The 23,632-nt window shown below is 30.9% G+C and overlaps 1 protein-coding gene across 9 annotated transcripts in view; it reads left to right on the forward strand.

Annotated features, from left to right (window-relative positions):
- Positions 1–23,632, forward strand: part of LOC134680897 (uncharacterized) — a 55,930-nt gene that overhangs the window by 15,734 nt on the left and 16,564 nt on the right. For 8 of the 9 annotated variants that reach the window (XR_010100530.1, XR_010100532.1, XR_010100531.1 and 5 more), the window contains exons 2-5: positions 1,941–1,973; positions 7,009–7,095; positions 13,135–15,366; positions 22,499–22,913. Coding sequence is in view for 6 of the 9 variants with exons in the window: in XM_063540183.1 (XP_063396253.1) it covers positions 13,209–15,366; positions 22,499–22,913 (2,573 nt within the window). In the remaining 3 variants the exon portion in view is untranslated. The remainder of the gene's footprint in view (positions 1–1,940; positions 1,974–7,008; positions 7,096–13,134; positions 15,367–22,498; positions 22,914–23,632) is intronic. The other variant, XM_063540185.1, reaches the window with a different exon arrangement.

Here is a 23,632-nt window from a genome sequence, read left to right on the forward strand (position 1 = left end):
CCACATCTTCTTTTTTATATTAATATTCATCGCAAGATATTGTCGAATATCAGGAAAACAACAAAAGAAAATACAAAAATTACTCTTTCCGAAAAAAAAAATGAATTCAAGAAAAAATATTGGAATAATTGCCCGTGAATATGCATCTTTTCGAATTTTATAGAAAATATCTATTCACTTCTTGCAGATGGTAAAGTCTTAACACAGCCAATTTTGACGATTTTTGTAGAGTTTAACTGTTATTGAGAACACTTCGAAAGATTGAGAGATATGGATAGAAGCAAAACATTATAAGCAAGACAAGATAGAGAAAAATTAAAATGTCTGTAGCCATGTATTAGCTCCTTAAACATAGTACATACCTTTGTCCTAGCTAGACAATTTAATAGCGTTTTGCTGACCTGGAAGGCTGCAAACGATTAACTGAAACAAAACAAAAAACATTGTAAATGGTTTATTGTCCATTTATGAAAATTCCGGCAACTCTACGTTAATTTTGCGGTGGTCTCATTTCTTTGTAATGGCTCCTCTGAGCAATGTTTTGAATTTTCAAACGGCTAAAAGACAGTTACGAAATAGGATTATTAAGGTGGTACCCAACACCTTGACTAAAATTAATTTGGCTCGTTTAATTTTCATAAAATTTTGACAAAATATTTACTTTGACCTTTAACAAAAATATAAAAATTTCAAAAAAATTGAACCAACCAATTTATCAGAAAAATTACACTGGTTATATAGCAGTTTAACAAACACTAATTTTGATCAATGAGAAGCTTAATATTCCCTTAACAACACAACGTAATTAAAACGTTTAGCCGATTTTACAGAGTTATCTCCCTGTAGTGTAAGGTACCATCTTAGATTCCAACCAAAGTTGACATAAAAAACTGATAATTCTTTATCTCTTTACATTTCTTTCAACATGTTGTTGTTTCCATTGACCTTCCATGGAATATTTAGTTCAACAGATGGTTTTAATGACTATTTATCAATATTTAAAAGATGGTGAAAATAAAATTATTGAACGTGCGAATTGAATTCTCCATTACTTTCAATTGTTTATATACGAAAATGCGATGTGACTGCCCAGAAAAAGACTGGGAATGGTACACTTTTCAAGTTTGTTTTCTTGTCTTTTTATTTGCTTCTTGTCTTGCTTTTTAATTATTTGCTATAAATTTTTATTGGAACATTTTTCAGTCTTTAGATAACCTTGAAAACCTTTAAATTATTTTTAGTATAATTTCCAACAAAAATGAAATGGTGCATTGTGTGCATCTTGGTCAAAGATAACTCATGTTTTCTGTGACATTTCGTCACGATTAACAAAGTGCATTTACATATGAAGAACTGTACACTCGTGTGCATTGCCTTAGTGATGTTGTTTAGAACACTTGTAGGTTAAATACATTTTCGCGTGTGAATCATAATGTTACATAGGTACATCGAATGATAACATAGATAAATAAAACATGCTTGTCATCTCCAGATATATTACGTTAACATTGATAATTGTCAAAATATCTGCTCAAATTCACCTTTGTACAAATTATGACCGCGCCCACAACTCTATTTCTATATTTAGCAAAAGGTTTAAAAATTAGGTAAACAATTAAAAAAAAAATGGCATACTAGTTTTAGTGAATAGGTCAACCGTTTAAAATGTTGATCAATGTTTTTACATTCAGTCGAGCATATCACATATATTATCCTGCTTGATACCATTCTTTTTTATACCAAACAGCCTTGACATAAGTTCAAAACAATTACGATTGCTTCCTGTCTTTTGATGTTTTTAGTTTTACAACCTTAACATTTGTGATACTTGAAATAAATCAAAACAAAGAACAAGACCCCATTATATTAAAAAGTAGGCTTAGTCTTCAATCAGTTTGAACAAAACACAATTGACTATGATCTTTACTTTTTAACTTCAGAATTAAGAGGAAATCAACAGACTGAACAGAAAGGTATGTACTGAAAACAACCACAAAGCACTTGCAAAGTCGACGGTAGGTTAGATGATCATCACAAGAGGTTGACTATACCATGATTATGTAAACGATTTTCTTACACCAAAATTTAAAAAAATAGATTCAGAAATATATCTTATGGAATGAATGCGTTGTACTGCATTTATCAACACTGATGGGTCGATGCCACTACTCATGGATTGTAAGTAAACAATTGTAACATAAACTCGGTTGTGCTTCGGTAGTGAATTGAATTGTAACAAACTTTTCTTAAATTTTCCTCTGATCAATTGATAAGCTGTTGACGAACGTTAACCTGAGTTCAAACTCTCTCTAGCAAAGATGTTTTTGAGGTCTTCGCTTTTGTATCATAGTGTTGTGAATTTTACGGCAAGCAATTAAACATGATTCAAATCACCTTTTTTTCTCTTAAAATATCATATACGAAGTCAGGAATATAGCAGTTATTATCAAATTGTCCTTTTCTATGTATGTTAGCGTTTGTTTTGTTTTAGTTCAGTGTTTCTGTTGTTCTGTTGTTTTCCTCAAATAGTTGACATTTTTCCAGCGGTTTTAGGTTTTAACCCGGATATTTTTTAAATGTCAATCGAGTTGTGACTTTTGGACAGCGGTATATTACTGTGTCCTTTGTTTATATCTTTCATCATTGTTTGCTTTCGAAACATGTGCGAACATTTCACTATTGTGTTGTTGGGTTTTTTTCTTTCTTAAACTTGAACTTTCTTTAAAAAAAATAATATAACGCAAAAATTAATAATGTCTGAATCACGGAAACACCGTTTTGCGTATTTCGTTTGTATGTTTGTTCGTTCACTATTTATCAGTTAACTAATTTGCGACATTTTCTTCTTCATTTAGGTCAGTCTACAGCCTTTAAGTCAGAATGTTATCTTTTCCTTGGTCTTTCAATTTATCGCCCCATTTTATCTTTTGATTGCACACCATGTTTAAACCTAACTGTGCATTGAGATAAAGTAATCTAGATCAGTAAATATCACGAGTGTTAACCAAAGGCCATTTATTATCTGACAAATACCGTTATACGAAAAGTTTTAAGATACCAAAGTATCAAATCTTCATTGCATTACATGTAAGTAATTTATTACCATTTATTTTTGTTGCTGGAAGTTATTAGTAAATGCGCTCTTTAAAAGACATCGACGAGTCTGACAAAAAGGAGAAGTAGAATAATAGAAAGTTGGTCTTTTTTTAACTCGAAACGATAACAAATGTTGAGATTTAAACATTGTGTAGTCACAAATTAACGCTTTTGTATTTGTTTGGCTTTTTAACTATTTTGATCTGAGCGACACTGATGAGTCTTATGTAGACGAAACGCGCGTCTGGCGTATAAAATTATAATCCTGGTACTTTTGATAACTAATTATAAATAAAACTTTTATCGGAGATATGTTGCTAAATGAAATAATGTGTCAAAATTGAAATAAGTAAAACATATAAAAATTAACATCGCGATCAAACTTGTTATTATTAAAACGTTAATATGCCTTCAGTTGATTTCTGATCCTATTTGCACTTGCTCTTCAAATCAAAACTGGCGAATAAGTCAACGCTTCTCGGACAGATTTGACCATAAATGTGGGTTTGAGCAAGCACAAATCAGTTCTTTCAAATATTTCAGTTATTTGAATGCCAAATGTTATAGTTTTTTTATATTCCCAATTTGAGATTTGTGTTTCACTTGAACACGAACAGGTACGTGTATTTTATTTTTAAAGTATTTAAAATTATAATCAGATTAACAGCATAAAAAAACGAAAAAAAATGTATAATGAAACTCATACTGAGCAGTTGATAAACTGATGACACAATCGAGAAAAACGTGTTCAACATTCAAAATAAGTGTTCTATCAGCAAACAAGCGTACAAACAACAAAAATGAAAATAATATGCCTGGTATCTTTCCTGAGTCTTATGTTAACGTGGTCTACATCGCCACCTATATATGGAAGTTTTATATTCGAGGGAATCAGTCTAGTATTCAAAACAGTGGTCTTTTACACAACATATAAATCACTGAAACCGTACATATAAAAAAGAAGATGTGGTAGGAATGCCAATGAGACAACTATCCACAAAAGACCAAAATGACACAATCATTCACAATTATAGGTCACCGTACGGCCTTCGACAATTAGCAAAGCCCATGTCACCAGTATGTCGAACCTCGTGTATATAAAGAGCTAGACAGATTTGGAATACTGTTTGAAATTGAATAATTGCAATGCTCTGAAAATTTTTATTTCACTTTGTTTTTCTAAACTTCATTGATAAGTCTTATTCATGCACGTCTAGGTACCGTATTGGGATATCTGTGTTATCTTCTTGAATCGTGTTATGGAAAATGAGTTTGAATAATAGAACATGAGTTTGTATTATAGAACATGAGTTTGAATTATAGAACATGAGTCTGAATTATAGAAAATAAGTTTGAATTATAGAACATGAGTTTGAATTATTGAAAATGAGTTTGAATTATAGAAAATGAGTTTGAATTATAGAACATGAGTTTGAATTATAGAACATGAGTTTGAACTCTAGAAAATGAGTTTGAGTTATAGAAAATGAGTTTGAAATATAGAACATGAGTTTGAATTATAGAAAATGATTGAATTATAGAACATGAGCTAGTTTTATAGAACATGAGTTTGTTTTATAGAACATAATCCTTAGAGTAAGTATAGTTAACGAAAAGATGAAAGAAGCTCAACTTAAAAAAAAATATCAACCTTATATTTCAATCAGCTACATACGTATAGACTTTGAAAACAAAGATGGATGGATTTTTTTTTGAAAATAATAATTGAGTAAATAAACTCATTAAAGATACCAGGATTAACATTTTATATTGACGCCAGACGCGCGTTTCTTCAACAAAAGACTCATCAGTGACGCTCGAATTAAACACATTTAAGGCCAAATAAAGTACGAAGTTGATGAAGAGCATAAAAGACCGAACATTCCTAAACGTTTTGCCAAAACAGCTAAGGTAATCTATTCCTAAGGTAAAAAAGTCTTAGTATGTAAAAAATTCAAAGTTGTTACACATAATTCATTTATCTGTACGGTTAAATAGTAATAAAAAATGTCATGGGACTATGATAACTGGTGAGTAAACTAACAAGAGACAGAACAGTGCCAACAGATATTGTCTTTATGAGCGTGAACTTTTTACATGTGAAATATTTGAAAGGGTTGTTGTAGTTTTAACATATGGTCACGAAAAGATCCCACAAAAACAAGTGCAAATAATTTTGACAATAACCTTGCCATGTTTGGCAAAAACCAAAACAAAAATGTTGTTATTCATTTTATATGTCTTATACGGGAAATTTGGATTACTAAGCAATGATAAACAAATAAAAGATGCATGCCTGTTCATCAAACTTTTGAAGGAGGATTCCGAAAACCAAACATTAAAAAGATATGTATGATGAACTCAAATACAAAAACAGATCACATATACTTTCACCTGTAACTAAACACATATATTCTGTATTATATGTTAACAAAAATATAATACACTTGTTCATTGAATTTAACAGGTACCGTTTATGCTTGATGTTTTCGTAGAATTTCGATCACCTGATCACAGTACGAAATACTTCCATTCTCGAGTACAAATTTGATGATAGGTTACGCTTCAAACCGTTTCAATTTAAAAAGAACAACTGATGATTCCGTCCAATGAAATTATCAACCTCGTTCTTTAGCACTTTTTTTTTTACAAGATCAGGTTCTTCCAGTTTACAAAACAGATCACAGTGTATGTCATAACATAGGTGCTATACATCTTTTACGAAACCGCGTGAAAGTTTTTCTAAAAAAACCAAAAAACACATACTCTTAATTGACAGAAAGTCACTTCAGGGGTATTTTCACAAGACATTCTTTTTCTTATCATTATGCAATGGACCTCTTGGTTTAACCATGATCAAGTTTCAGGTTATAATGAATTATGTGTAATGCTAAGCATTTCAAGAGCTATTACTTATGTATAAAATTATTAAACATATAAGCTTTTAGTTTGCTATTAGAGAGAAGTGTTAAAATCAATAGTTTAAAGGATTGTTTCTGAATAAACTTGCGAATATGCTTACCATTAATGAAGAAATAGTTGTGTTGATATCATCTTGACCTTGCCCTCAACTTTCAAATTATTATACAAGACGTCAGATCTTTTATGCGTGTTCCATATTTTAAAATACAGCACAAGTACAGTTAAAGGGTACAATAGATAGTTTCATTTTAAGATGTTTCTAGATCGTTTGAAGAAATATTTTCATATTGTTAATAAAACTTGTGTTCGTAACCAAGACGATAGAATATCAACAGAGATAGATTGTCTGAGATGATATAGTCAAATGCTTTGCGTAATATATATATATCTTCTTTCTGTAGTTTGTTTGGTTCCCTTTTGTTCAAGCTATGGGCTAGAGATATTAATCATGTTGATTGTTTTTACAACATTAACAAAAGCAATTGGCTTTTATCTGTGGTCTCTGCATGTGAATCTATTATATATGTTCTTTATACGTTCGGATAGATTTTATTGACATGATTCTTTAACAAAAGCTATATTTTATTCTTAAGAACAAACTCATGCACCATGACAAATCAGATCAGATTATATTTCTGTAACACCTGCATAGCGGGGCCAATCTGCGATCAACTTTATTGTTAAAAGAATCATGATTAAAATCATTTACAATTTACATTTACGTTTGACTGTCCCTTAGGTATCTTCCGTCCCTCTTCTTTTACAACAAATGTGTGATAATCATATCTTTACGGTGAATTGTTAATAATAATCAATCCGTAAAGTTACATAATTTAGAAAATGATGGCAGTTGTGTTTTACACATTGAAGTTTAAATTTAGTTTGAAGGCGCAAACATGTTGTTTACACGCATTCTTTAATTATACAAACATATCATATCTTTCGCCATTTGAAATAAACTTTACACATGAATATTTTTGTTTCTTTTAGAAAACCAAAGTATCTATTAGAAAGAGCATACATCTAACGTTATGTGGGGAAGAAAACAAGTGAAAAATATGCTGTAGATCACTACAGGTATAGTATTTTCACTTCGACGTTAAGCAAACAATATACTGTGGTTTCATTTATTTTCGTGGGTACCAATTTTCGTTGGTACCAATTTTCGTGGGTACCAATTTTCGTGGTTTGAGGAAAACTTACATGTTCGTGGATATTTAATTTCGTGGTTTTGTCGATGTCTATACTCATTCCTTTAGAAAATTTGTAATTCGTTGAACATTTGAATTCGTGGTTCTACTGTACCCACGAAATCCACGAAAATTGGTATCCAACTATTAATAATGAATCCACAGTAGGAAAAATCGATTATGACAACATCAACAAACGACAATCAATGAAAGACATTGGAAAGCCATATACAAACTGTGGTTGGGTTTATTATATTTGCTGGTGTCTAACCGTCCCATAACCTATGCCAGTGGTGCTAGAGCACAACATAATTGCAAACTACAAAAATCAGTTGAATAGACTTAACTCGTCAGATTAACCAAAAGTCTCATAAACAACTAAAACAAAACACTAAATGCACAAATTACAGATCAGAAAGTACTCAAAGTCCCTGAAAATAATTAAAACAACTACGAAAAGCCCGATCCTAATTTTAAATTCGGATAAGCTTAACACAAAAGACACACAGAATCTGAAATATTTTTCAAATTGAAATATTCATTCAATCAATCGTTTTAGACTCCACTCCGCAATTTTAATAACGGTTTTCATCAAGTATACATTTATGTTCATGCTTTAAATTTAAAATAGAAATGAAAAGACTCATCATTGACGCTCGAATCCAAAAATGATAAAAAAAGCCAAAATAAGTACGCAGTTGAAGAGCATTGCATATATAGTTACATGTAGGTCCGTGTTAAGAAACAAAGCCATTGTTTAAACATAAATGTTAAAGAGGACTTTACATATGAAAACTACCGGATCTGTCGTAACTGAACAATGGTAACAGTTTCATAGGACAATTCGTTGTATTATTCTTAGAAGTTATTTCCTCTTTATCTAAAAACCGTTATTTCAGTCACAGTCTTGCTTACAAACAAAATGTTTCCTGTTTTTTACCTTTATTTACGAGACATGACTGTTTCCTTCTCACGATATTAAATGGAAATGACTTGTTCCTTCTCAAGTATATTAACTGGAAATAACTTGTTTCCTGTTTAGTTTTGTTTACTAGAAATAACTGTTTCCTGATCAAATAAATCAAGTTTTTATATTCAAATAGTCATTTTTTTTATGATTTTAATCTCAAGTGAATGTTTTTTTTAAATATGTTTATGGTTCAAAGACAAAACCAATTCAAACACAACAAAAAATAAGATAATACAGGTTGAAATTAAATTTAAAATACAATTAGAGAAAGGCAACGTTATGCGCAAATAACAGCGTCAAGGTACAGTACTACTTTGAGGTATCAAAAAATGGATGACATCTGAAGATGACCACCAGAAGACCAAGACGTAATTTACAAACATTTTATGCAACTTTCATACAAGTGAGATGTTTAGCTAGCAAATAATCTTGGATTAATCCACCTTTTCTACACAAGAAAAAGTCGTTACATGAGCTCGATATTTTATTCAGTCATTTGATTATGAACTTTCTTTTATACATTATTCCTTGGAGTTCGGTATGTTTTTGTTTTACTTTTCTTTTTAAATTGAGAATAAAACGATTGTACTGCAAATTAAAATAATAAACGTGTGTTGTGTTTTTTTATTAGCCATTTAATTCATAATCTTGTCACAGACAGAACAACATAAAACAAAAGCAACAAAAGTGTGTCGACCGTTCCTGTGAAAATGAACGCATAAAAATAGCAAACAACAATGAACGAGTAAAGTAGAATGCGATTTTTAGGTCTGCACGACGTCTGCCTGTCTGTCGTATGTCTGTCAATCTGTCCATCTGTCAGTCCGGCGAATCAGTTTTCCAGACTTATTTGCTTCATGCTGGAAGATATTGATTTGATATTTGGTGATTTGTTTTATCCTGACAAGTTACAGGTCAAGTTCGATTTTCATGATTTTGGTTTTTCTCCATGTTCATTTTAAGCCCTATCCCAAGAATTCATTTTTTGTTGAAATACTTATTAATTACTAGATTTCTGTTCAAAGGGAACTAACTTACTTTTTAACCTCCTAGAATTAATTTTTTATAGAACGACTTAATAATAACTAGATATCTGTTCAAAGGGGAATAACTTATTTTTTAACTTTCCCTAGAAATAAATTTTTGATGAAATACTTATTAATTACTATATTTCTTCAGAATGCTTTTTTTTTGTGTTTTCTTTTTTGGCCCCAACGATTGCACGTGTTTAACCATCCATTGAATGATAAGATTGTATTTCTTCCTAACGATGAAAAATCCAAACAAGCGTTTTAATTGTGTCATTTCCGAAGTATGTATATATACATGATATATGTATATGTCATCAATGCAAACGTGTATTACGATATTCTCCACTCAAGACAGTTGACATTTCAATATTTAAAGCGCGAGGCTTGTCGAGATATTTCAATAATTAAAATGTAACTGATGACAGTGGGAAAACTCGTTTCACACGAGTTATAGTAATTAAATATGTTTCTCTAATGTTCGTGATAGGTTCAACAGTGTCATAAATTTATGATATTAGAAAAAAATAGAATTTTGCGACAATAAAACCAACGATTGACACACATTAATGTACTGGAGATAGTCCTGTTATGTTTATATACTCAAAGCACTCTTTCAACCAAATGATCATAAAAGATTGGAAACTACGGTACATGTAAATGATAAATGTATTTAAGTTTACGAAACAAATTATATAGTTCGACCAACTCTTATTAAACACTGAATTACATATGTCCAATGTGAATAATGTATATTTCTCTATTGGCAGGAAAGTATATTTTTGAAGATTTGTCATTTATTTTCATTAGTTGCTTCGTATGTTTAACATTTTCAGCGACTTAGTCGCCAGAAAATGTATTTTCTATATTGAACAAGCACATCTGCTACCTACATTTTGTGCTGCCTTACATTGGTGTTCATCCTGTCACTTTTGCAATGTAATTGATTTTCTATCCTATTCATACTAAGTTTTTCATTTTAGGTTAACCAAGCCTCATTTTTCTGAACGTTACATCATTTGATGGAGTTCTGAATTTAAATACACTTCCAAACTCTTATAATGAGTATCACTATTTAAAAAACTGTAGACGACTTAAGCGTGCACTCATATTGTGTGAAATATTATATCTAGTATATTTTTAAAGCTGTTTGTATTGTTATTAGCTAAATTTAAGGAAATAACTTTTATTTTTAATTCTGAGCGTCCGTTTTATGTAAAGACCCTTAATTATAAACATCTAAAAGCTGAAGGGTATAAGTAGAATCGGAAGAAGCTTTTACACCACGATAGAAAGACTAACACAATTAACATTTCCTACGGAGGTTGTAACCTTGGTTTATAATAGTCTCAATATTTATCAACGGTGATTTAAGAAAAGTTATAATTGTTTATTGCGCATTTAGGTTTATATAAATGTAATTCCAATGCAAAGTAACTATCCAATGCAATTTGTTTTGCTCTTTCGTATACTAGCATCTGTTCATCAGCCATCATGTTTTGTCCACTTTGTTGTCAATGTGGAATGTTATAAAGATCTTTCGTGTATGAATTAAAACGTTTACACAACGTTTTTCTATGATCATGTTGTAAAGGAATCCCCTTTACTTTTATTAATAAGATATAGGAAGATGTGGTGTGAGTGCAAATGAGACAACTCTCCATCCAAATAACAATTTGAAAAAGTAAACCATTATAGGTCAATGTACGGCCTTCAACACGGAGCCTTGGCTCAACCGAACAACAAAGCTATTAGGTTCTTATTTGATTTATGAAAAACAGAGTAATTATTGGAAAAAAAGTCATATTCTAACGAAAGAATCGATTTGGTTTTTTGTTCAGGTAACTAAATCCAATGATACATTTCTGCTAGCAATATGTTGTTTCGTCGGAGTCTCGTTATCGGAAGTAGTTGCTAAGCTACAACAGTAGACTTTATCTTCTGCACATGAAATGTATCTGAATAGAAAATAAGAACAATGATATGTGATAACACTATAACACTATAAGCCTCAATCTCGTTTAAACTTGAAACATTGTATTATTAAACCTTTCTCTCTCTGGTTGTAATTGAGTTCATTAAAGGAATGACTGTAATGATTTTTTTTTTAAAATGAAGAAATATTATAAAAAATATGGTGCACACTGAATAACCCACGTAGCGTGTTATCATACAGTGTGCACAACATGTTCTATGTTATTTCGCACAGACAGAAAGCATATTACAATCTTTCCTTTTCATTTAATTCTGAATTCCGTTATAAGCCTGAAAAACGTCGATAACGTCACAGTCACATGACAAAACTATGTATATCAGCAGACCCAGTTGCATTTTTCGCAAAAAAAAAAAATCTCATTCAATTCTGAATTTACAGTAATGTTTGTATCAGCATGGAGTGATCATTAAAAAATGTTTGTATTTTTTCTTTAACAGAGAACAAAGTAAAAAAATACAGCAGCTGTAAACAATGTTTATTTTTATTATTAGCATCAAATTACATCAAAAATACAAAATATCAATAATATTTAAGCGATTGATATGCAAGCAAGTTAAGAAAACCTTTGTAAGTAGTCTACTTTAGACATTAATCTTCGACTTTAATTTGTCGTATGCAGTATATTTTCAATGAGAGCATGCCATGTACAATGTATGTCCTTATTTGCAAATGCTGTTGTAAACTAGATTTGAACATGTGTGTGTTAAGCTATTCTGTAAGATAACGTATTGTCAAATTTAAATTAGCAAATATTGATTTGAAAAAGGTTAAGATCTAATAAATAAAGTATAATTCCGCAATATGTGCATGTGAATATCATGAGCTAGAAACCTTATTAATGATACATTTTGACATGATATAGACATTTTTGGAAAATTGCTATTGAAGTAAATCTGTGTTGTTTGTTGCTCGATCCGTGTCACGTCGAGGTTAAATTGAAAATAAGGGACTAAATGTGGGATTAATGTTTTTAGAGTAGAAATACTCGAATACATCTTAACAATGGTGTGTGAGATACTTTATGACGACATTTTGGATAAAACCTCTTAAATTGGTTTAAGGAAAATGTTGTTTTACATGTTTCAGCCCTAAATTGGCTCCAGAACATTTGTGATTCAATGTGAAGGTTTCGTGTAATCCCAGCCATGAAATACTTCTGAGTTACGATTGGGTTAACACAATGGAGAATAATGAACAACTTGAAGACAAATAATTATTACAAAATAGTCAGAAAAGAACAGACTAGATAATTATTGGGTTTAGAAGTAATAAGAATAAATGTTGAAATGAAATTAGGCAATACAATATTTAAAACAGAAATAAACAAGTCACAGATTTTTTTAAATAATAACATCCATACGGATTGTAAATGCTGGATGTAAAAATTATTTTTTAAAATACATATTTATTATAAATTGAAGAAAGTAAGAACCCCTATCGAGACTCTTAAATCTGTAACTACAAATATTATTTTTTTCCCGATTTAGACAGGTAATTGACGTTAATGTTTGACGTCTATGCAGTATAAATTATTGACAGATGTCAACATCTGTTACTGTTGTATTTTATTTCAATAATTTTATGAAACAGACCGTAGCTGTAGTAAATCGATTGTTATAATGAAAATTACTAACTGAAATTGATATGTTTTATACAAGTAATCAATACTCATTTTCTATCAAATAAAGGAACAAATATACAGTAATGTGTAATTATCATCATTTACCTGTGTAATATTCATCAGGTTTATAATAGCAAAGCAACAAGACAAATGTGTCGTCGATTTTTTAATTAAAACCTTAAATAAACGCGTCAAGACATGATGCGTTTAATTATGAATAGTGGTATCTTTTTTTAAACCGTTAGTAACGAACAATTACCATGGTAACAGCATTATTCTGAAAAGTAATATAATTTATTTTTGTTTTTCAGATGATGACATATAAAGATTTGATGAACACAATTATTCAACCTTAAACACATTGTTATTATTTGAAAACTTGAGAATGAATAAAGTGAAGCCAGAAAAGAAAGGGCCAGGAAAAATAAAAAATCTCCCCGGCCGACCTAGGAGTAAGTTAAAGAAAACAAAAGAACTAAATCGTTTTAATTTGGACATATCTGAATTCAAGACGCTCAACGTTGTTTCATCTGATTCAGTGCTGCGTAGACGCTGTCCAAACTATTTTGCCAAATGTCCCCGCGTAACATTGAGCCGAATAAACACAAATCATTCAAACAATCAGAGTAGAAACGCTTTTGATATTTTTGATGCGAAAATACAAGGACTGGATAACAACAAATATTCAGCTCCTGAAAACATCAAAGGAAACATCAATGGAGACGTTTCAACGGAAACCGTGAAATCCAACAATACGACTCTCAAAATACAGGAAGGAAATTCATCTGAAAGTGTACAAATCAGAGAAAATCAGATTGCTCTTTCAAATAATATTGTCACAGAACTAGATGTCACAAATTTAAAATTGACATTTAAGAATTTAATCAATCATAAATCATCGTCTGTATCAGCGGGTGATGAAATATCGTCATGTGAGCAGTCAGGTGAATCAATGCAACCTGTATTGAGCTCGGATGAAGTATCTGTAACTGATAAAACTAAAGATATAGACATGCTTTACGATGATAATCAAAATAAAAATGCAGGTAAAGAAAATGATTCATGTTTAAGTGAAAAACAAAACAACAACAATGCGACACGTGTATCATCAAATGACACGTCCTTAAGTGAAACATATGGGAATTATTCGAAAGACAATATCATAAATCATTCGGATAAGTTAGCAAATTTACAGGAGGACAAACAAAGTGAAACAAATGAAAACTGCGAACAACCTATACTTTCCGAGATAACAACAAACACGCCGTCTCCAACTGTACATTCCAGTTCCCCACCAGTGTTATTAGCAGTAGATTCGGTTGAAACTCAATCAAGCATTGAAGACGTTCCTTATATGTGTACTAACTCTAAGGCGGATGAGGAACTACCACAAACTGTTGCATCAAAACTTCAAAATAATGAGCAAATATCTGAAATCGAATTAAATCAGAAAGAGGTCGATAAAGATCTTCAATGTACAACACTCAATATTTACGTAGTTGAAGAAAACATATCCCGAGGTCAAGATACTATAACCGAGGCAATAGCGCCTTTAGAAAAAGATTCTGAAATAAGCAGCGTTAGAACTAATGATGTGTCTAGTGAAAAACCTGAATGCAGGGTACCAGTTGTTTTAGAAAATCAGACTGGTAGTACTTCAAATCAAAATCAAGAGATATCAGCACCACCAAATTGTCAGTTGGATGAACTACCGCAAAGGTCCTTACCTAAACTATCAAAGAACGACAAGAAACAATCAATAATAAAGAAAGAACACGAAGAAATAATAATAATGAGAAAACCGCTGTATCAGCACGATGGTTACGATAGCGATGCAACAATGATTTACGATGAGGAAGAAGATAAATGTGCTAGGATTGTATGTAGAAAAGGTTCGGATTTTGATCCCCTTAAAATCAAACAGACCCAACAACTTTTAAGACTAAAAAGTAAAATAGAACAATCAGCCGAAAACCGAAATGAAATAGTAAAAACACCAGAGACAATGGAATGTCTTGAGAGCCTATACCCACCATTCCGCGGAGAAAACCGCGATAATTCAGATGATTTATCTAATAAGGCGTCATCAGACATAGATGAAAATCATCTCTTTATTGCTGAACCGTGTGAGACTGTTGATAACGTAAGTCGAGTTTCTAAAATACACAACTCTGACAAGAAAAAAGACAAACATTTTAAGCCAATCAATAAAATTCGCATTGCCTTGAAGCAAAAAGAGGAAAAACATGAACATTCAAAATACCAAATTCAAAAGAATGAGAAACAACACAATGGTGGTATTAAACCTGCAGCAAACAAATGGGAAGAAGTAATGACCAGTTGTGATGCTGTGATTTTAACAGATATGACCATATCACGTGGCATAGCAAAAAAACATTCTGAGAAGACAAATAAGAAAAATAAATCAGCATCACCAAAAACGAAAAAAACTGAGAGGAAGAGAAAACACGATACTCAGGATGACATGGTTTTGAAAAACATAAATAAAATCTTTCCAAAACCGAGGCGGAAAAGGACAAAAGGTAGGTAAAACTTATTAACAAAAAGAAATTAAATGAAAATTTTGATGTATTTAGTTTTGATTCCAGATTTGTTACAATAATAACTTGATAATTATGAATTCCAAATTAATAACTTTAAATGCTATTGTCCTTGAAACCAAGTTTTACCCGCCATTTTTTCTTATAATTTCATGTACCAAATCAGGAAAATGACAGTTGTTATCTTATAGTTCGTTTCTATGTGCGTTGCATTGTTGTTTGTTTTGTGTTCTCATTAGTGTTTCTGTTGTTTCTTTGTTTTTATAATTGATGTGTTTCACTCGGATTTAGTTTGTAACCCGGTATTCTTTATTTTTGTTTGTCTCAATCTAGTTACAACTTTCGAACACCAGTAAACTACTGGTGTCTTGATTTATCAAATTGAATGTACATAACTCTAAGTCCTTAACCTCAGCAGTGATCTTACCAGATTCGAGAGAGTTTGAAACTCAAAGAGCTACGTCTTGTCGAGAGTGTCAGTTACTTTCGAGATAGTTCTTCAGGTGGAATGTTATACCGTTCAGACAGTATATCAAGAAAGTTTTGAGCACCGTTTAAGACATTCAGTTTGTATTGCGAAGTACAGTTTAATAACAGCTACTGAGCAGATCTGTATAGGCTGTATGTGAATTGCCTGAAAAGTTAAGAAAAATGCATATTTTTGAAAATTAACTGAGAGATTGAATTGACTGAGAAAAAAGTTTGTTCTGTCTTAAGGGCTGTTTTGTTTAAAATGAATGATTTTTTGACGGAACACATTGCAGAAGATATTTTGACAGCGAATCCCAAGTCCAATTTTATAATCCTGGTACATGTACCTTTGATAACTAATGAGTAAATACAAGTCAAACAGAAATTTGTTGACATAAGATGTATTAGCTTGTTGACGCTTGTGGTACCGTTATTTCATTTTTTATATGTTTTCTAAAATATCAATTGATGAAGCAAACTAACAGAAATGTAGCGGTATGATCTTTATTTTTTTCACTTTTGTCATTTCTGGACCTTGTATAACTCCCTATACGGTTTGGGTTTCGCTCATTGCGGAACACCATACGGCGACATATAGTTATTCATTACTTTGTCGTTTGGTTTTTAGTGGACAGTTGTCTCATTGGCAGTCATACCAAAATCTTCTTATTTTTATAATCATTTTGTTTAGAATGTGTTTTCATGGTGGTTTGCATTTGCTTTTATCAGCCGGATGTAAGCAACCACCTGTTCCTCCTACCAAATACTTTAAATAACAATAACGTACCAATTGAACCCACTGCCAACTTTTGTTTTAGAAAACTATCCTGTATAATTTTTATCGGTTTTTTATTTCAACATGTACATTGATCGTAAATCTTTACTGCTTGTTCTTAATTATAAAAAAATGCACAATATTCATAGTTAATTGATCTTAAAGTATTTACAAGATGCATATTACGTCAACATACAGAAAATTAATGATAAAATCAATGCCTAACAGGAAGTTGATTAATTCAACAATTATAACTCAAATAAGAATTTTATGTTTTAAAAAAATTTTTAATCACAAGGCGGTTGGTTCATTTTCATTTTCTTACATTTCCTATTGACAAAACTTTAGATTTTTGGAAAAACCAAGGATTTTTTTTATCCCAGGAATTGATTACATAAGTTAACCGTATTTGGCACAACTTTTTTAGAATTTTGGGTCCTTAATGCTTTTCAACTTAAGACTTGTTTGGCTTTAAAACTATTTAAATATGTGTGTCACTGATGGGTGTTAGGTAAACGAAACGCGCGTCTGGCGTATTGAATTGTAATTTTGGTACCTTTGACAACTTTCATCTTTTCATTTTTCGTGTTGTTGTATTTGATGTATTTTTAGAAAATCAAACGACTTTGCCGACGTGCCAGTGCCTTTATATGCCTTGCGTCAATTTTTTCCACATAACAGAATCATACCTATTGACATATTTTCCTATTTTAAGAGATGCACGTTTTAACATTTGTTAGCACTGAAACAACATATGTTTGCACAATTATTATACTTCTTTTAATAAAAAATCTATCATTTAGAACTAAGATGACGTGTGAAATTTGAACTTTTTTTAACAATAAAACTTTTAGACTTACATATACAATGTTAACTGTGTCGAACATAAGTTATCACGTTTTACATTTTTATTTGAGTATTATTAAAAGTGAGGATAGAATTAACATTCAAACAACAGAAGAGTAATATACATGAATTTCGTGTAGGGATTCGTTTATTTTAAAATTCGCCAATTGCAAGGACTTACGCATACCTTTTTTAATTATCATGATGGCGTATTTTACATGTTCTAATGTCCAACTATAACACTGTCACGGAATAGAAGTTCCTTCATAACATAAGTTCCAAAAGGAAAGAATATTCTGGAATATTATTTCAACAGGAATAAATATTACAGTATATGTTCCTAACAGAATAAATGGTATAGAATATTTGTTCCCACAGGTAAAGGTATTATGACAATGTTTATAATAAAGTTTCCATTAGAACTTCTGTTAGGTGGAACAAATATACGTTGAAAACACAAATAATGTGTTATGCGTTAGATTTCTATATCCGGGTAAGTTGATATGCATATTTACATCGACTAGACTTGTACAAAAAAAAAAAAATTTCACTTGTTAATATTAATACTAGTGGCGCAAAAGAGTTCCCTCTACATTGCAACCGTTTCCGCAACTAGCATAGAAGAAGAACTATAACTAGTATTATTTTATATTGTTATATAGGGAATATGTCAAAGAGACAACCCGACCAAAAATCTGATAACAGCCGAAGCCACCATAGCTAGATAGGCTCTACCTGTTGGACTCCTCGATTATAGATGCTTTCCAATTTCGTACTTTAATTAACAATCTATACAGTTTGCCCCGAGAGCCACAGATGATTCTCTTGAAGACACTTCTTTCTATTCCTCTTATCATGTTTATAATTGATGCGTTTTATTTGTTTAAGTTTGCAACCCGGATTTGTTTTCTCTCAATCTATTCACTATTTTGTGTACAGCACTTTACTACTGTTGCATTTACTTTTCAAATTCACAACCACCCCGCAATTTACCAGATATACTGTTTACACAACTCAGAGAGCCAAAGAGGTATTAACACATATACTGTAGATGTATTATTAAGTTACCCGTGAACATTTAGTTCTTATGTAAAACGAATAAGGCTTGCATTCAGACTTTTTACAACCATTAAAATGCAAGGTATCCATAGTACAAAGAAACCTATGTGCTATAATAAAAAAAAAAATATAACGTAAAACACATTAACCAAATCATTCTGTGGTCAACGTTTTCTAATTATGTTAGGACGTTCAGAATCGGTAAAAAATTCAACCTTACAACAAGATAAGGATTAAACCTTTAAATACAATGGGATACCCTGAAAAGACTTGTCTCATTTAAGAGGATTGTACTCTGTATTTCCCTTTTTTTAAGTTGTGTTGCAAAAACTTTTTAATCTGTTTGTTGAACTAGTCAAACTATAAGTCAAGGTAAAAAAAGATATTATGTTTCCTTTTTTATTGCAAAAATATGTTTCTAAAGTTTATAAAAGTTCAATTCCGCTGTATGATATAGTATTTTTTATATTTTATACATGATTCATGAATTATGTATGCTTATAATTTAGTCAAATAGTTACAAACAATCGATGGTTATTTGATCCTTATGGATGAAAGTAAACCAAAATAAATAAATACAAAAGGAAGCACAGACCCCATGAAGGCTTTAATTTGCAAATCCTGCACATTATTTTGAAGAAATACCTTTGATTGTGTTTAAATATTTTTTCAATAGGACACCGTATGTTAACATTCAAGTCCACTGAGTCTGATATGCCCTTAAACAAGCAAATAGGAAAGATACTTAGGGTATACTAAAAGGTCAGAAGTTGGTAAAAATTGGCTACGTCATGGTAAATAACGTAAATTGTTTGATGACCCAATCAAGAACAATTCAGCTATAAAGAAGGGATCGTGTTAATACAATGAACAAGTGAGACGTTTAGCTAGCTATAAAACTAGGTTCAATCCACCATTTTCTACCTATTAAAATGCCTATACCAAGTTAGGAATATGATTACTGTTATTAATTCGTTAGATGGGTTTTAGCTTTTCACGAGTGTTAAAAGCTATTCAGCTTTAGAATGGCTACTATTTTCTTCATTTAAACACACCAATACGCTTAATTGGAATAAAATACGAAAAAGACACCATCCTGTTCATTTGGCATTACAACACGTTTAAGCAAAAGTTTTATAGTAGATGGGGATTTTTTTTCAATTTTTGTTGATATAATATTATTTAACTTATTCGATCCCTCACCTGAACACTAATAAGTGTGTCATTGTTAAAAGATATTTTTATTCGGTTTTAAAATCAATGACAAGGAAATTTTTGTGTATAAAGTTTTAAATATGTCGCCAATAAAATAAAACAATGCTTTATTTTCTACATCGTTTTATTGTTAGTTGATAAACGTTTACATGGTTAAGTAGCAGCTTTTACAAACTTGTTAAAAGAATGACACATTCATAAAATATTGATCTACAAACTAAATACACATATGTGTATGTTGGAAAACAGTACTTGTAAATAGCCTTCCGGATAATTAATTGACGAATTAACATGATGAAATTTACATGACGAGATTTACATGTAAAGCGAATATTAAGTGTGATAATTTTCGAGTTAAATTACTGATAAAATGAGACTTGAACATATGTGTGTAGGACAAGGTCTATCTTTCCGAGATAACACACGATAACAGACACATGTTTATCTTTCTGCAGGTAAATATAATAATAATAATACACTCCCGATTTACAAGGCAGTGTGACATAAGTATAAGTTATAACAACAAAGCATGCGCATTTTTATAAGTTGACATGGTCGAGGGATTTATGTATACGATATAAACCACGTGATATCAGGAGGTAGGCGATTTAATCAACGTTATTATCATTTAAATTCATTTATTGTGACGTTTATTATTTAAACCAATCACAATTCTATACGTAAGGCGTTTGTTATTAATAGAATAAGATAAGTTAGAGTCATTGAAATCTATCGTAGGTCATTCGTGTATAAGCATGTATATGACATGGTTTACGCTCAGCAAACAATATATGTTTATGCATAGGCAATCCATTTTTCATTGATGTTGGTGTTTATTTATAGCTATCGTGGGAACACTAACAAAAACTGTCTCTATGCATAATATCATGGGGAAATGAACTTGAACAATTCTTATAGCAAACTTATTTTATCATGAGCTTTTTAATCGTAAAACCAAGATACTCACAATATTTCCCCAAAAATTGATACATATCCTAATTTCAAATGACATGAATGTATTGGTGTCGTAATATGTTCATATTCATAGTGAGAATGACAACGTTTGAGCCGTATAAGGAGGTATACAATGTTAAATTGCGTTGTCTATCTTTGCAAAACATATATGACGAAAATAATTAATAATTTATGCATGTACTACTTACGTTTTGGGGAAGAGAGTGGTATTTTGATTTTTAAAGAGTTTTAAATGGATTTATATGTGGCGGTAAACACTACATTATGAATCCCTTTATAGCATTTGAAGTTTTTTTTAAATCTTAAGGAAAACACTCATTGCACCAACAATTTGTTTGTGTTGTAATCAAAGTTATTTATGTCCCCCTGTTTTACCTCCAAATAACGTTTCAGTGGTCTCGTGATAGCATTTCCTCCTGTAAGAATTTGATGTGAACACCAGGCCGTTTCAAACCACAAACTTTGAAAGAGTATTTGCTGCTTCTCTGCTAAGCACGTGACATAATAAAAAAAAGCAGGAAGAATAAGTGGACTAGCCGTCATAAAAAATTGTTTGGGAATGTTGACAAGTCTTTCTGTGGGTTGTAACCATCATATCGAACAAGTTCAATATTCAGGCCAGTATGTTTGTCTTGTCCAAAACAGGATTATAACTTATTTTGCAGAGGAATCGGCCTTTTCTGTCAGTTATTTAATTTGCCACAAGACGTTATACAACTATATATATTTTTTTTTTGCTTCAGATGCATGTGTAGGAACTACATATATTTAATCACTGTGGATTTTTTTATCTAATGATTACATTGAAGTCTTTAATTTGCTTAATTGATATTAAAAAACAAAAATATTCAGCATAGTTGATGTCTTCAAAATGGGTAATACTAAATAGAATTTTGTTTAAAAGAAAATTGATTTGTATGCTTAATTTAATTATTGTTTAGTACTTTCGTGTACAAATTTTCACTAGGAATCAATTATTTCAAAAACTTATTTTGCAAAATTGTATCAAATTGAATGTAAATAAAAGCAGTTCACTGTCATCATTTCTAAAATTATTTTTTTAGATTCTCATTTTGTTTTCTTTTAAGTAATTTATCACATGCTATCATATCAATAAGTGTTTTTGTTCTATCAATACTATTATTATTCTACGTAACCTAAAATTACATAAATCAAGTATATTTTTGAACCACATTTATAAAACTTCAAAAGTTAATTTCTTATCAAATTTTAAGACATACAGTAACGAATTTAAGTCCTGGTACGAAATTCATATTGTTCAGTTTCCAACATTATTTGCAAAGATTTCTATAATAATTCTGACCTGAACAGGCTGCAGATGATATCATTAAATCATTTTAAGTCTTCGGCCAATTTTTAGTTCTGCGGTAAATTCTGCACTGTTTGCTTGCAGTCAATTAGTATCTGTTAAGTATATGTTTTAACTGTTCAGTATTTACCTGCATCTATATACATTGACTTTAATGTATGAAAAGCTAATGGACAGAACTGAATTGACTAACGGGAACTGTCTGATCAGTACTTATTTTGCGGCATTAGTAGTTTACAAATTGACAGACACACTTCTCATAACTGAATGGATGATTGGTCAGAACGGTGTTAAAACCAAAACTACCATTTAAGACTATACTTCATTTTCAAGTGGGTATTTGACGAATGTGGTGATGTAATATTTATTCACAATAAATGTGATTTTGTAAGCCAATTTTCTATGAAAATATATTGTTAAGAAGGGTAAATCATTTATTTCAGACGAAGATGACCTACCAAAAATATTGCCCCCTAAACGTAGACGGCAAGAAAAGGGAAACCTAATGGTGGATTCTAAAAGTGATATGGACAGAATTAAACAAGAGTTCCCTCAATTTAATTGGTTGGAAAAGAAATACAAGGACCAAAATACTACTTATGACGACAAAAAAGATACCAATGTAATAGACATTAGTAATATTGAAAAGACATTGGAAGTTTGTAACACTGATACTGTAAATCCTCCTGATAATACTCATCAGGATGTTTACAGAAATCCACAAGAAACTATCCGACAGAATGAACATTCCATTCCTCCTGAAACTACCCAGCCGTATCTACTTAATACAGTAGTTGAAGACCACGGTGCACCTGTACTCTCAAATATAGAAGACAACGACCAAAATGATAGTTCTAGGTAAAAATACTTTAATATTTTTTATTGATATTATTGTTTTCAATTCGAAAACTTTGTTTCATTAGTTATTCATGTTTTTGACTGGGATTTCAATATGGCAAATTTCTAGACACAGAAGTTTAAATTATGTATCTGCAACGACGACAGCATGTACTATTAGTTATAATAATATATTTCAGAAGGCAAGAACGCTTTAAGGTAAATATCTTGTAAACATGCGCATTTTGTCTATCATAACTTCGGCTTGTCCTTGACTTCTTTATTAAAGTTTCATAACCGCAGACACGTTGTAAAGTTGTTTTCCATCGCGGGAATTTTTTAGAAATAATTAGTCCACGGTCAACTATATTTAGTTTTAAGAATCATGTGGTAGCAATATTTTAATCAAATTCACTTGGTTGTGACATCAGCATTAATTTTGGTTTACATTGTATGTGTTAAATTACATCTTGGGGAATTTATCACACAACATTCGGATTTTTTTTTTAATTTCTCGAACAAACAATACATAAATATTTCATAATGTAGTAAGATTTATATATAAAAAAACCAGTTTAACGGTAAAGCAAATTTATAAATCTGTAGTCAAAAACGTTAATCGACAATAACATTTAAACGAAGAACAGACAATAACATTACATCAAACGAAGACAAAATACAAATAACCTCACATGTTGCTATATACTAAAAAATAGAGAATGAGCAACATGAACATATAC

Source organism: Mytilus trossulus, chromosome 8, assembly GCF_036588685.1.
Source record: "Mytilus trossulus isolate FHL-02 chromosome 8, PNRI_Mtr1.1.1.hap1, whole genome shotgun sequence".
Taxonomy (NCBI): Eukaryota; Metazoa; Mollusca; class Bivalvia; order Mytilida; family Mytilidae; genus Mytilus; species Mytilus trossulus.